The 13,512-nt window shown below is 41.8% G+C and overlaps 1 protein-coding gene across 2 annotated transcripts; it reads right to left on the minus strand.

Annotated features, from left to right (window-relative positions):
* Window positions 1–1,269: 1,269 nt before the first annotated feature.
* NIT2 (nitrilase family member 2) lies at window positions 1,270–13,063 on the minus strand. 2 transcript variants are annotated; one of them, XM_064644284.1, is made up of 10 exons: window positions 12,963–13,062; window positions 10,995–11,113; window positions 8,348–8,468; window positions 8,141–8,229; window positions 6,710–6,803; window positions 5,633–5,707; window positions 5,142–5,220; window positions 4,394–4,492; window positions 3,306–3,361; window positions 1,270–2,920 (listed from the first exon to the last, which is right to left on the minus strand). In XM_064644284.1, exons 1-10 carry the CDS (start codon window positions 12,988–12,990, stop codon window positions 2,832–2,834), a joined length of 849 nt encoding a protein of 282 aa, XP_064500354.1. In that variant the 5' UTR covers window positions 12,991–13,062; the 3' UTR covers window positions 1,270–2,831. The 2 variants fall into 2 exon arrangements, with proteins under 2 accessions (XP_064500354.1, XP_064500355.1); XM_064644285.1 differs by lacking the exon at window positions 5,633–5,707 and having other exon boundaries at window positions 12,963–13,063.
* Window positions 13,064–13,512: the final 449 nt, after the last annotated feature.

Genomic DNA, 13,512 nt, shown 5'->3' on the forward strand with positions numbered 1-13,512 from the left:
TGTATGCAGGTGATCCCTTTAGTGAAAGGGACTTTCTTTAAATGGCTGATAGAGCAGAGGTTTTACTTTAAGCCAGGTGTGCACGTGAACTTTGAGAATCGAGAGCTGAAGTGAAACAAACTACTACATATTGCTATTTAAAAAAAAATAAAACTGTTGAAATTATGTAGGAATCTTGTACTGATAAACCTGGTGTATCCTAGAGGGATACTCTGGGAAGTTTCTTCTACATACAGTTGTCTTGCAACTTAATTCTGATCATGTATAATCCCTGTTGTTCACAGGGACAACAGTCTCAGGCACATGGTGTGATTCTTGGGGTGTCCTGTGCAGGGCCAGGAGTTGGACTTCATGATCCTGGTGGGTCCCTTCCAACTCAGCATATTCTATGGTTCTAAGCTGTGACTTGCATTACTAGGCTCTAGCTGCAGATTGAAAGTGAAGAGGGAACTAACACATGCTGAAGAGCTGCACTGTAACTTACTCTGGAACTGTCAAGAGCAGCTTAGATGCTGCTTTAACCAGCCTAGTGATACTCACACTGCCCAATACAACAGGCAGTACAGTGTTTCTGCCTTTTCTTTAAAAAGAATTTAAATTATTGCAACTGGAAATTCTGCAACTATTTTGGGGTTGTTTGTGGTTGGTTTTCTATACTTACAGAATACTGGTGCACATGTATAATATGACTACTTAAAAGTGCCTGTTTTCTATCAATACAGAGGTTGAGTATTGGCTTCTTTAAGTATTATATCTGAGTTGATAGTGTACTTCTTTTCATTGAAACCCTCAAAAACTCACAGTCCCATTTGTATCACTTTTGAGTGGAGCACACTTGAGACCCTACTAAATATCCCACTAAACTAAGGTGCTTAGAAGTTGTCCTGACAGACTGAAGAGGACTGAGCTCATGTCAGCTCTTGAACTGAGTTCACCAAAGTAGCTTGTGACAGATTTTCATCCGTCCTCCATTTGGGATTCCAGGGGAGGAGGGTCCAGGCCCCAGTCTGTTGCAGACTGCACTTTTCATTTTCAAATTTCAGTGGTCAACTTACGAGAGTCCTGCACTACTTTAATCCTCCAAAGGTAGTATTTAGTTACTGCTGCATGTTAAACTAAGAGGAGAGGGAATGACAGAATAGTTTAGGAAAATGGATGCATAATAGTTCCTATGATTTAGAAGTTGGAGCCCAGCAATGGCCATCATGGATGCAGATTGTTGAGTATGTGGGAGGCACTAATCTAATGCAGGAGACTTGGCTCGAATGGTAAATTGTTAATTTTTTAATATTTATTTTCCAACAAATAAATCTTCATTTCACTTTATGTTCTGTGGCTTGTTTCTTAAGAGTTCCAGTCCAGTATGTACACCAAAATGCAGTGAAAATACAGACCAAAAGACCTGCTGAAATAGTTAATGCCACTGAGTGGAAGGGTGGGACCTGTCTTTTGAGAGGAAGGATGCATCAGGATTTGACTTCATTCAAGTGTTCATTTTCCTCTATAAAGCACACATCTGGCTCATTGCAGAGAACCAAAAGAATAGTAACAAAAGCAGCTGTGGGAAGAGGAGGATGGCTGAACGTGAATAAAAGGTAAGGTGGTTTGGGGGATAATATAGTTAGCTAGACCAAGACAAAACCTCCCCTTTCCATTTTTGTATTTTGAAATCTTTAGCCTTACTGTTTTTTTATGCTGCTAGAAATCTGAAAGCCTATTAGTATAGGCTGGAGAGTTGCTTCTTTTTTTCATCTCAAGGAGGAAAAAAAGGCATCATTTGCAAATTCTTTTTACATTAAAAGGTGTCTTCCTTCTAAGAAGAAACCCCAGTCAAAACTACAACATGCTTGGCTGGTTGTCAGTATTTTAAAGCCATCTTTCATAATCAGTTTGTTTTGTCTCTTCAGCAAGAGCAGCACAGGAGGGAGTGTGTTCCCTGCAGTGGGTGGCTGCTGGCCCATGGTAGCAATAATGCATTTAAACACTGAGCAGTTTTCTGGAAGATTGGGGGCAGAAAGGCTTGTCAGTGGAACAAGTTTCCTAACCCCTTTGACTGACTACCCTCAGCCTTTTCCAGTGAGAACGACCAGGCACCAGAATTAAACCCCATTCAGACTATATTAGGGAAGCACTATATTATATAGAGCCAAGGTCTGGCAACATGGGAATTGTTTTAACAACACAGTAACCCGCGTTACTTCAACAATAAACAGGAATTGCCATAAGGAAGATTCAATACACATAATCCAGGCAAGAACACATGAACCAAAAACTGTTACAGATTCTTCTATAGCAATAGCTCTGTCTGGCAGCTTCTTGCATTGTCCCCAGTAGTGCAGAGCAGAATTTGGCCTGTTTTGCTCAGTGTTAAATGTTAAGATTTCCAAGTTAGAAGTAGGGCATTCCAGGAGCTTTGTTAAGGCCCATACATCTATAAAGGACTGAGTGGGAAGAATGATGCTTCTAGATTATCTGATAATTCACTGGAAAATTCATAATACGAAAGCTGATTTGAGTTTCAGAGAACAAAGTTTCCATTTCTGTGTTCTACAAAAAAGCCCCCAAAAGGTAACTAAAACATTGTCATGCATAAAAGCAATGTTAATCACTGCTGTGTTGAACTATGAAATACTTAAGTATGAAATACTTAAGAGAGGAGATATAAAAGTAGGATTTGAATCAACTTTAGAATTGCACCATTAAGTTTTTTTTTGTGTGGTGGTTTTTTAACTGGCACATTCGGCAGTAAATTGTAGAGCAAGCAGTCAAGGAATCCTGAAGATGAAGGGAACAGCCATTGTGGCACTTGAACCTTCCCTCTTCACCCAGCTTCACTTTTTCATCTCTACACCATAGAGGTCACAACGCTTCTGGCTTAAAATAGGAATTTGTTGACGTATTTCTGCAAGTTTCTTCAGATCTACAGGGGGAGAAGAAAGAGTTATGAGAACAGCAGCCAAAAAAAGAAAGCTCTTGACTTGCTCTGAGGTAAGGCAGGAAAAAGAGAACTATCAAGGAGAATGGACCTGTAGGGCACTGCAAGTGGGCAGCCAGGGCTGAAGACCCTCAGCTTTGCTCTTTCCTTAGGTGGCAGCTTCCTCCTAAGTAAGGAAATGACAGGAGTAGAACTAAGTGCTGCTTGTTCTTGCTTTAACCCAGCAAAGGGGGAAAAGGCATTGGAATGCTGCATTATCTGTAGTTGCATGTGCAAGGCCACAGACTTAAAAAACTGTCTCTCCTTAGTCTCATGGCCTGTACTTGAGAAAAAACAATGGGGAAAAAAACCAAAGCAACTTTACCCTTACCTATATCTGTGTATACAACTGTTTCCTCAGCCCCAGCTTTGGCTATGACTTCACCCCTGCAAAATTAAGCACATTTGTTCACAGCATTAACACATCGGTCTCAAGGAATCAGTCCAGTTGCTGCTGTTTGTACAAAAGGGAGTTCCTACTCTTGATGCCTACAGCTGTAAACACAGGGCTCTCCTAAAAATAGCATCATAATTCATAACTCTGGCATGATGGAAATGGCTTTCAGGCTTTATATGTGGCACATTTTCTGTGTGATATATGTATCCTTCACGTGTGTTCCAAAGATCAAGAACCAGGGCATGTGAGCATGCAACATACCTCAAGGGTAAAGGGACAACCATATATGGCAAAGACTAACACTTTCTCCTTTCAAGATCCTACTGGCTTTTAATAGGAGTATGCTTTTACTCAGCATGAACTACTGAACACGATTTAGCGTGTCTCCCGCTGAAGTGTTCTGTCACGGTTTGCATCATCTAAAGTTAAAAGCTCAGAACACAGACAAAGATTTTCTGACTTTACAATCAGCTGGAAGAGAACTATCGGTGGGTTTATTTGAAAGAAAAATAGCTGCCTGAAGATTTGGTCACTTTTACCTCCTGTGCACCTGCATGACTTCTGCTCAAGTCAGAATATATCTCTTCTCTAGCCGAATACATTCTTCTTGTTCTTTATTATGTCAAAGCAATGTTGTTCTTTGAGGAAATGAAATAGTTTTGTGTAAGCTGTTTAACATGGTTTGGTTCTACACAGAAAATTACTGTATGAATAATATATAATGGACTGAACTTCAGGGACAAGTTGAAAAGGTCAGCAGCAAAGCTAATGCTAAATGCTAGTACTAAGTAGCATCTTTACTACCAAAATGAGTACATACTTTTAAACTAGTTTTAGTTTCTTGTTTTTCAGTTTGACAATTTTAAATGATGGTTTTGAGAATGCAGGCTTAAGTCTCATGTGCTTTTTACCAAGAATTTACATTTTTAAGAGTAGGTGGAAATGTGGGACTGAAGCGTCCAGTAAAACACATTTTTTAACAAAAAAAAAGGTGGTGTTTTGTTGTTTTTAATTGAACTCACCATGGATTTACTACAGTGCTGTGTCCCCAGGCAACATAGGATGCTTTTTCATCTCTAGCAGGAGATATGGTAGCTACGTAGACTTGGTTATCAACAGCACTGTGTTCAGAGAAAGATGAGGGAAGGGGGAGAAAGTGAGAATTGCTTTTTATTCTACCATTTAACTGAGCAGAAGAGAAAGAATTCACTCTGAATGACAAGCTTTATATCCTCCTAAGGACTAGCCAAAACTGTAAATGATATGAAGGTCAGAGAAAGCAGAGCCTGGAAAGAGAAGTCTCTGGCACCTGGCTCCAGTGTTAGTGCACAGAATATCATGTTGTTCCCATTTTCATTCGGTATGTAAGAAAGTTGACTGAAGCTGACCAACAATACTGCATTTAGGAATCTCAGAGTCTATTTCTATCTGTAATTAGAGCAGTTCTCAAATGGTTATTGGCTCTCCTCTCTAGAATTTGTGTGTGAAGGGTGTTTATAGAACCATGGGAAAAGGTCCTTGAAAGGGCATAACTGCTAGGGGCTGGCAGGAGTAAAGACTAAGTAGTTCCTGCTTTTCTGCTTGACAGCAAAATCATTTTGGTGTCCCATGCAAGGCCACGCATCATGAGGAATGGTGCAGCTCCAATGGCAGACAGGCCCTGTAGCACCACTTCTGCTGCATAGTGTCATGTGGAACACAAGAACAGTTCAGTTCCATGCAGTAAAGCTCCCTCTGGAACAGGAGGATAAGCTGTTACTGTGATCTTACCGTCCCCTCTGTAAGAGTTCCCAGTGAGCTGGTCCTGTTGTCAGGTTAAAAGCCCCTGGATATATCAGCAGCTGGCAACCTTTGTTAAAAGACAGTTAGAACCCAAACATTATTAAGAGGAAGATGGGTTTACCCTACAGGGGCCCTCAAGATAAAGTTTCTTTCAACTTCACAAATTCTGCCCAAAATGGAACCAACCAGAGCCTGTCCATGCATAACACAGGTGATTAATTAAATCAGCAAAGCCCTAATATGGGGATATACCCAATTCCCTCACTGCATCAGCAAATGTGTATCAGGAAATGATGGATACTTGGTGAGAAGAGTCACTCATCTGGATAAGAGTCTTGGCCACAAGATGCATTTTGTGTTACTGGGTGAGGATGAGAATGCCCGGTCACACAGATTGCTCACTACGTACCACCCTGAAACAGCCCTGCTTACTTCTGGCCTTAGGGCTCACCCTGCTCCTTCAGGTGACCCAGCCTCACCTTTCTGGCCGTAGATTTGAGCCATCTCAGCAAATCTCATGTCATAGCAGATGCCCAGGCCCACTTTACAGTATGCTGTTCTCAAAACACAAGAGACAACAGTCATATCGCTATCACGAAGTACACAAAAGCAGTTACAAGACTCCCTGTAGCCCTCCTGTCAATTGTTATTTTATGTCTCACAGCAACAAGAGGAGCTATAATTAAATGTGTGTCCAACAAGCATTGGCTATTGGTGGGGGGGAATTCATGTTTCATGATGAAAGACTTATGAGAAGCAGTCTTATCTACCCTTTAACAACAGCTGTTTCCACAAAATCATGTTCTATCGGGTCTTTGTGTAACATATTCCTCTCTCATTTAGCTGCAAGTTTTTCAATTATTTCCTTTTCAAGAAAAGAAAGCACTCACTGTTTGTCATGGACTAAAACTGCAGTCATGTCCTTTCTTAGACCATGCACATTGCAAGGAGGAGAAAGTGACCACGGGAGATGAGACTCTTTGGAGACCTCAGTAAACAAGCTGTGTTAATTTCTGAACACTGTGGGGTGGGGAAGAGTAAATATCTTTCTTTTTCGTCTGATGTGGTTGATTCAAGAACATTGGAATGCGATTTACAAGTTACAGTTAATTGTCTCCATTATTGTATCATCCTCACATGAAACAATGTGTCAGTGGAGCTGTTTGTTACAGCTGTTTGTATAGTTGTAGCAGCTTGTACAAGCCATGTTTTATAAGAACCATTTTCAAGCTGTAACTGCTATAAAAAAATACAGTCACTTCTCTTTAACAAATCAATAGGAGCATTATTTAATTAAGGCAAGTGCCACAATGTGTGCTTCAACCCTTTCTACTCCTCTGTCCTTTTGCAGCCACGTTGCCTTTTTAAAGGTTTCAGGAGTGACCACACATTTGAAGCAAAATTAAACTGCATTTGCTGTGGCTGTCAAATGCCTAATATAAATCTGATAGTCTAAAAATCCATTGCTCGGAAGGAGGAGGGGGAAGAGAACTCCAGAATGATTGTGGTGTTACTGTAGCACAGCTCCTTAAAGAGAGGGCTTGTCTTGTACTCACGTGTGTCAAACATGGAGAAACTATTCCCTGGACTCAGTGTTTCAGACTCTTTGAACTGTATCTTCCCAGGAACATTAATGTCAAACAAATGAACCTGCAATTATACTGTGATTAATAACAATAACATGTGCTTGGTATTTGAGCCTCTTTCTACTTGTCCCATGTTTTCCACTGTTATCTAGACTACTCTTTTGTCAGGATCCAAACTAAACATTGCTTAAGACTGTTAGATCCCCAACAATAATTAAAGTAGTTTTCTTTAAAGAAATATACCTGTCTGAAATTGCAAATCCCTGCAAAACAGCAACATCTTGATCTAACGAGTAATTTTGCAAAAGAAAGGATATATATAAAATGTCTTGAATTCGGCAGGATGATTTTTAAAGCAGGTTAAAAAGGGTGATATTTTCCTCTCTAAGATTCGAGTCTCATTTCTGCAAAACTTCTCCAGGAAATACCTTCACTAAGTCATAAAGCTCCCAGCTTTGCAGATGCCTCTGAGGCCCTGCAGACAGTCTTTGTCCCTCTGTTTCAATGGAAGATTCTCTTCCTGACTGGAGCTTCCTAATAATAGTGCTGGATTTGTATTATTACTTGTTCATACTTACACAGTACAAGCCTGCACTCATTCTATGAACTGGTAGGCTTGCAGACTGGTGGGGTATGAAAGATGGTAGGCAACACAATAATTCAGAAAGTGATCTAATAGTGCAGCTAACTGTAGAATTAGTTAACAAAGTAAGTGAATACCTGCACCCAGAGGTATTTTGCACCATCTTATTTTTTCCAAGTAACCTTGCATCCTGTTTTTTGTTTATTCTTGAAAGAAATAAGCTGTTGTTCACCTTTGGAGTGCTACCTGTGTGCATAGTAAGATTTAACACTCTAGAGTTACAAAGAGAAGGTAGTTTCTCAGAAGGCACAAAGCAATGTTGAGGTGGAAGGTGCCATTAAGCAAACATCTACCACAAACAGCAGTTACAGCTTCACTGTGGAACCTGGGCTTTGGTTGTCTCCACTAATCATACATATAGCACATAAAGTATGTAAAGAACAGTATTTACAATAACAGAAGGACTAAATACATTGGGAAGCTGAGGGAAAACCCTGATCCCACTTAAGTGGCACTATGTTTTAGACTTAGATCAGATATCTGGGTTTGATCAGGTTTTACTTTTTATCACAGTTTTCCCAGCATATAGGGAAAGGCAATTATACCTTCTTTAGTTTGTCATCCTCATCTAGACCAAATTTATGGCCAGCTTCTGAAGGGGTGTTTACATGTCCCAAATAAAAAGTACATGAAATGTCGCTGACAGTACACAACTATTATTAATGATTCTACTAATTTCTATCACCTTTAGGTACAAATGACATAATTTGTGCAACACTGCTGAGAAACCTTTTCATAACAATATTCTGCCATCTTACCTTCCTATGCTTTGCCAGCATAGCACCATCAGGCCCAAAGACAGTACATGTATTATACAGCTTTCCACCATCCTCTTCTGGAATGGATCCTTTGTAAAGGCAAGAACAAAGATTTGCCCCACTGTATTATATCTGATTTTGATCCAATGGCACTAACAGACATTGCCCTTCTTTTCCTCAATGAGACAGTCACTAAGAGTAAACTACCTCCAATGAGATATATGTTGCACTCCTTTGCAACTTCTGAGAGCTTTTGTGTCGATTCCCCAGGGATCTTCTCTGCATACTCCTTAAAGTATTGGGTTCCATATGGAGAATTAAAACATTCCTAGAAGTGGATGGAAAAGAAACAGCTAAAATCCAGTAACATCACTACATGGAGATGTACTTGGCTTTTCAAACCCCTCTCTAAAAATGTTCTCAAACAATGTTTAGTTACAGGAGTTTAGTTTATAGGAACTCAATAAGCAAATTTAAAAATATCAGGAAGGCCAGAGAGGCTTTAACCTGGTGAAATGCGGGTGTGCATTTCTCAAAATTACTCATTGTTTTCCTAAAACAATCCTTTAAATGCTATTTCCTCACAACTGGACAGTGTCCTCTGTCTTAGGCCCTAGTTAAAGATCTGCTATCCTTCAGAACCAGACATGTAATCTTTAGACAGTCAGATTAATGGAGTAGTTTAGATGCCTAAACTAGGTGGGCAGTGGTAATTGAGATGTCCAAGACATCAAGAACTTTCAGTCTGAATTATTACACTTGCCAGCTCTGTGAGGTCGTGAGACACCCCACCCAACACTTTTCTTGTCCCCTAAAGGAGTACAGCTGAGGGCCACAGATAAACTATCAAACAGTACCAGCACTTACTCTTTGGTGACTCCTAGCCCAGGCATCTGCCTCCACTGTTACCTTGGCTCACCGGATGTTGTAACCAACCCACCCCTCACCCTTCCCCCAAAAAAGGAGAAAAAAAAAATCAAGCTGTGAATAGCACAATAAACATTTATGCCTTGCCTGGTCAAGCAAACTTCTTAACAACTGAGTTGGGTTCTACTGAACCAGACTAACTGAACCAAAAGTGGGTGGGTATTTTTGCCCCAAATGCAGACACTGGGCCAGCAGGTGCCAGCTAATCCACAGCAGAACTTGTAGTGGAAGAAGCAGGAAGGAAAGTCTCTGCAGGCTGCCAAATGAGCTTCCCAGGCTTTTGAAAGCTGGGCTGATCTTCAAGGAAATGAAACCAAAGCCAGCTGCCTCCACCTTCATCTTGCCACTTGCAGTGCCCACGTGGGTGGCACTGAAACCAGGGGCTGCAGAGAACAAGCAGAGCTCTGTGCCAGCCAGCAGTGGCACTGCCTGGGGCTGTGCACAAGCTGACACTGGGACAGAACTGCAGACTGTCTGCACAGATCATCTAGTCCTGTGCCCTCCAAAGTAGAAAAAACACAGGGACAGATCTCTGAATTGCTTTCTATCAATTTTTAGATTCAAATGGATTCTGCTTTTATTTTTTTATCCATAAATATTACAAATTGTATTTCTCTCACAAATTTTTCCATGTTCAGAAATGAAAAGGCTAATATGTCACAGGAAAACTGCCACATGCCTCTACAAAGGTGCAGATTATATAGTCAGTGTGACTTACTTCTGTTCTTTATATAAACTTATTTTAAAAAATCAAAACAAACATACAAAAAAAACCCCACCAAAAAAGCCAAACCAAAAAACAAAACAGAGGGAATATTCATGCCCATGTCCTAATACCAGTACAAAATTTACTTCCCAAAAGTCTGTGAAATACCTTGCCCTTGTTTGACAACTTTTATGCTAAAAGCATAAATCATCATTAGTAAAGTAAGTATCTCAACTAAATAAGTCTGGGAAACCCAATATTTGTACACATGATGAAACCAGCAAATAATAGGTAATCTCCATGTAGGAGGCCCAGGCAGAACACTCCGTGGTTATTACATTTGCAACACAAGCACTGTGTTAGCAGAGAGGAGCTGGGAAGGTTGCTTAATGCTTCCCCTGTGACAGCAGGAGAGAAAACATTCTGTGTGTAAAACTGAGACCAAAAGTTCACCCAGAGAAGAACTTTGCACTCCTGAGTCAGAGGCTGCAGGGTACAGGAGCAACACATGTACTCCCAGGAAGAGAGGGGAAAAGCTCAAAGCTGCACTAGGAAGGTCATCTTGTTGCCAACACACCCATCTGTGTGAAAATTCAGCACAGTCATCATAGCTGAAGTTCAAGAAGTAAATCAGAAATGATCGGTAATTTTAAGTGGCTACTTATGTTCCCACACAAGGAAGTCACAAGAGAAGTGCCCTTTCATCGTAATTCAGCCACATATAACCTGCTGGAAATGTCTTAAGTCTGTTTTGTTTCTCTGTGGATATATCTGGAATGCCTACAGCAAAGAGAGTCACCATGTACCTGTCTTCTTTCACCTTCATGTCAACATTCTTTAGCTGAAAATCACCTTTTTCTGCATTTCTTCAGCAAAAATTCCAACTACAGTGCTACTTACATGAATTCAGAATGTAAAAATGATGGAATTGCCTGGGATTTAAATTAGCAAAAACTTTGCCAGACTCTTACACTACAAAAAAGGAAAACCTGCTTTCCTCCCTCCCTTCTTGTCCCCCACCTCTTAAGTGTGCTGCTAGATAGAACCTGTTTTTCTTTTTTTCTTTTTTTCTTTTTTTTTTTTTAATTTTTATTTTGAAGCCTCCCACAGCTTGTAAGCTATGCAGAGAGAAACAGGAATATAGAATGCCTTAGTAACATTAGCAAGAGGTTTTGAAGGGTTTGAGGCATAGGTACCAAGTAGACCAGGACCTTTACTCACAGGTAGAGCCACAACTTTTGCTCCTTTAGCTGATGCTTCTCTAACCAGTCCACAGGCTCGTTGAAGATTATCTGATTTAACAGCAGACACGTGAAGCTGAATAAGAGCGAGGCGGAAGGCTAATAGCAGAAAAGAAAAAAACATTCAGTGGAATTCACCCAGGAAACTCTTCAAAATTTGAACTCAGTGACAAGCACTTAACAAAATAAATTTTTTAATCTACAAGCATATATACAAACCACTTCCAACTCATTCTGTGGTCCATGGCTCTCATAGCACAGGGAGAACACTGAAGGCCAGGCTTGCTAATGGGAACCATGCACGGCCATCACCATGCCCAGGGCAAAGATCACAGAGTTCTTGTGCCAGTTCACTCAGCCCAGACAGTTCCCAGCCCATGTTCCAATGGAAGGTGCCATGGTGCAGAAAGGGAGACCACAGGTCATCGAGCCAAAAAGATGTGTGACACTGCGTGTCCTAAAATGTCACTAGCAAACCAAAGAATTGGATAATCCCCAAAGCCCCAAATAAGGGAATTTATCCCTCAAATCATACCTAGTCTGGGAAATGGCTATGAAGGCCAATAAAGGTAACATCTTTCCTAATAACTTCTTTGCAATTTGGTTTCTAGCCAAAACACAGTTGCAAGTGTTATCAACAGTTTTACTGTCACTGAGCAGGTTCTATATTTGCAAGCTTTCAGAGTTTCCTTTTAAACAAACAAACAAATAAACTCTAAAAACAAACAACAAAAAGAACCCCAAAAAACCCCCTCTGGCTTCATAAAGAAAAGTACCCCAGCCACAAAGTACCTCTCTGCTCTGGAAAGAGGTTATAATTACTGTAGGAAAAAGACAAAGCTGTGAGCAACACAGCCTCAGTGGTCAGGGAAACAGGAAGAGCTGATTCAAGCAAAATGTTGATTGGGCCAGGAACAGTGAAGGTACATCCTTTTTCCTACTTTAGTTCTCACTTCAGTAGCTAAGCAGCTAATTTCTAGAGGTTAAGCAAATGATTAACTGCTCCCTTTGTCACTCTTCTGATCGAGAGACTTTTACTGTTGGGTCTATTGAGTAAATAAACCTTAACTGATATTCTGAACAGATGTGACCATAGTTTCCAGACCCACTTAGGTAACCATACCAGGAATCTGTCAAAAACTTTGCCGTACTTGTGGAATGTGTTTTAGCTCGGAGAAATTGGACAATTAAAGATTTACATTTCAGCATAAACTCACTTTTGAAAACAAACAAACAAAAAACCCCAACAAATCAAAAAAGCCCCCAAAACACAGAAGTAAACAAAGAACAAAAGAGCATCTACTAGGAAAAAAATCCAATAATGTTTAAAATGCTAGAAAAACAATAATCTTATTTTCCCTATGCCTCAAGTTTGGAGTTTGTTAAAGGGCAAAATTAAAGCTCAGTCACAACAGAATAAACAAAACTGTGGGCATAAATAGATGTAAAACCGTCCAGATGTAGAAGTAAGAGAAATGCAGAGAAATGTGCAACAGTGCTGCAGAGAGAGATCCCTGCTTCCAGCCTGGATAAGCTGCCTCAGAAACTTCCTTAAAAGCAATTCTCAGGATAAACCTACAGCAATGCAGACCATCACCAGGTAAAGGCGCGTCACAGAACAATAATGGTTTGCATTTGTATCACTACAAAACAAGCTTTTTTTTTTTTGGGGGGGGGGGGGGCTGTCTTTTTCTGTAAAACGCCCGCTCTGTCCACATCCCCTGACGAGCTGACCCCGCACGGCGAGCGCTGCGTCCCGGTCCCCGCACAGCACAGCTCCCTTGCTCCTGCACTACTTCGCAGCCCTCCAGGGGCTCCGGACCGAGGCCTTTCCCGGCCGCACCGGGGCTGGGCACCGCGGGGCGATCCCCACGCCGTGCCTTTTCCCTGTGCCCGGGCGGGGGAGGCCGGGGGCGCGGGGAGGAGAGGGAGAGGGGCCCCCACTCACACGCCATGGCTCCGCTCGCCGCCCGCATCCCCGGCCGGTCCCGCACGGAGCATGCGCGGGCGCGGAGGGGCTGCCGGGACACGCAGTCCCGGCCCGCGGTTCAGCTAAAACCGACTCAAACGCTGCCTCTAAGTGGTCCGCTGGCTCCCAGATCTGAGCTCTGAGCAGGAAAACAAGCAGGGGATGAAGCACCCACCTTCCTGCGTGACCCCAGTGGGTGGCAGGGAACTGGCGGTGCTCCTCCAGCGCCACTCCAGCATCCCGCAAGGACACAGCTGTGCACCCAAACCTGGAGCTCAGCAGCTGCTGTGTCTACGGCCTTTCCCCCTGCCCTATGCAGCCTTATGCTTGTTAAGGGCTCATCCCAAGGGATCTGTACCAGTTGACAGGTAACTCATTCACCTGGGACATCCCCATCTATCTTCCTCTGTAAGAACAGCATCTCCTAAGGCAGAGACATCCCCACAGTACTCCACGTCCGGATAGCTGCATCCAGTTCTGGGCTCCTCAGTACAAGAAAGACAAGGAGCTACTGGAGTGGGTCCAGTGG

Source organism: Pseudopipra pipra, chromosome 2, assembly GCF_036250125.1.
Source record: "Pseudopipra pipra isolate bDixPip1 chromosome 2, bDixPip1.hap1, whole genome shotgun sequence".
NCBI lineage: Eukaryota > Metazoa > Chordata > Aves > Passeriformes > Pipridae > Pseudopipra > Pseudopipra pipra.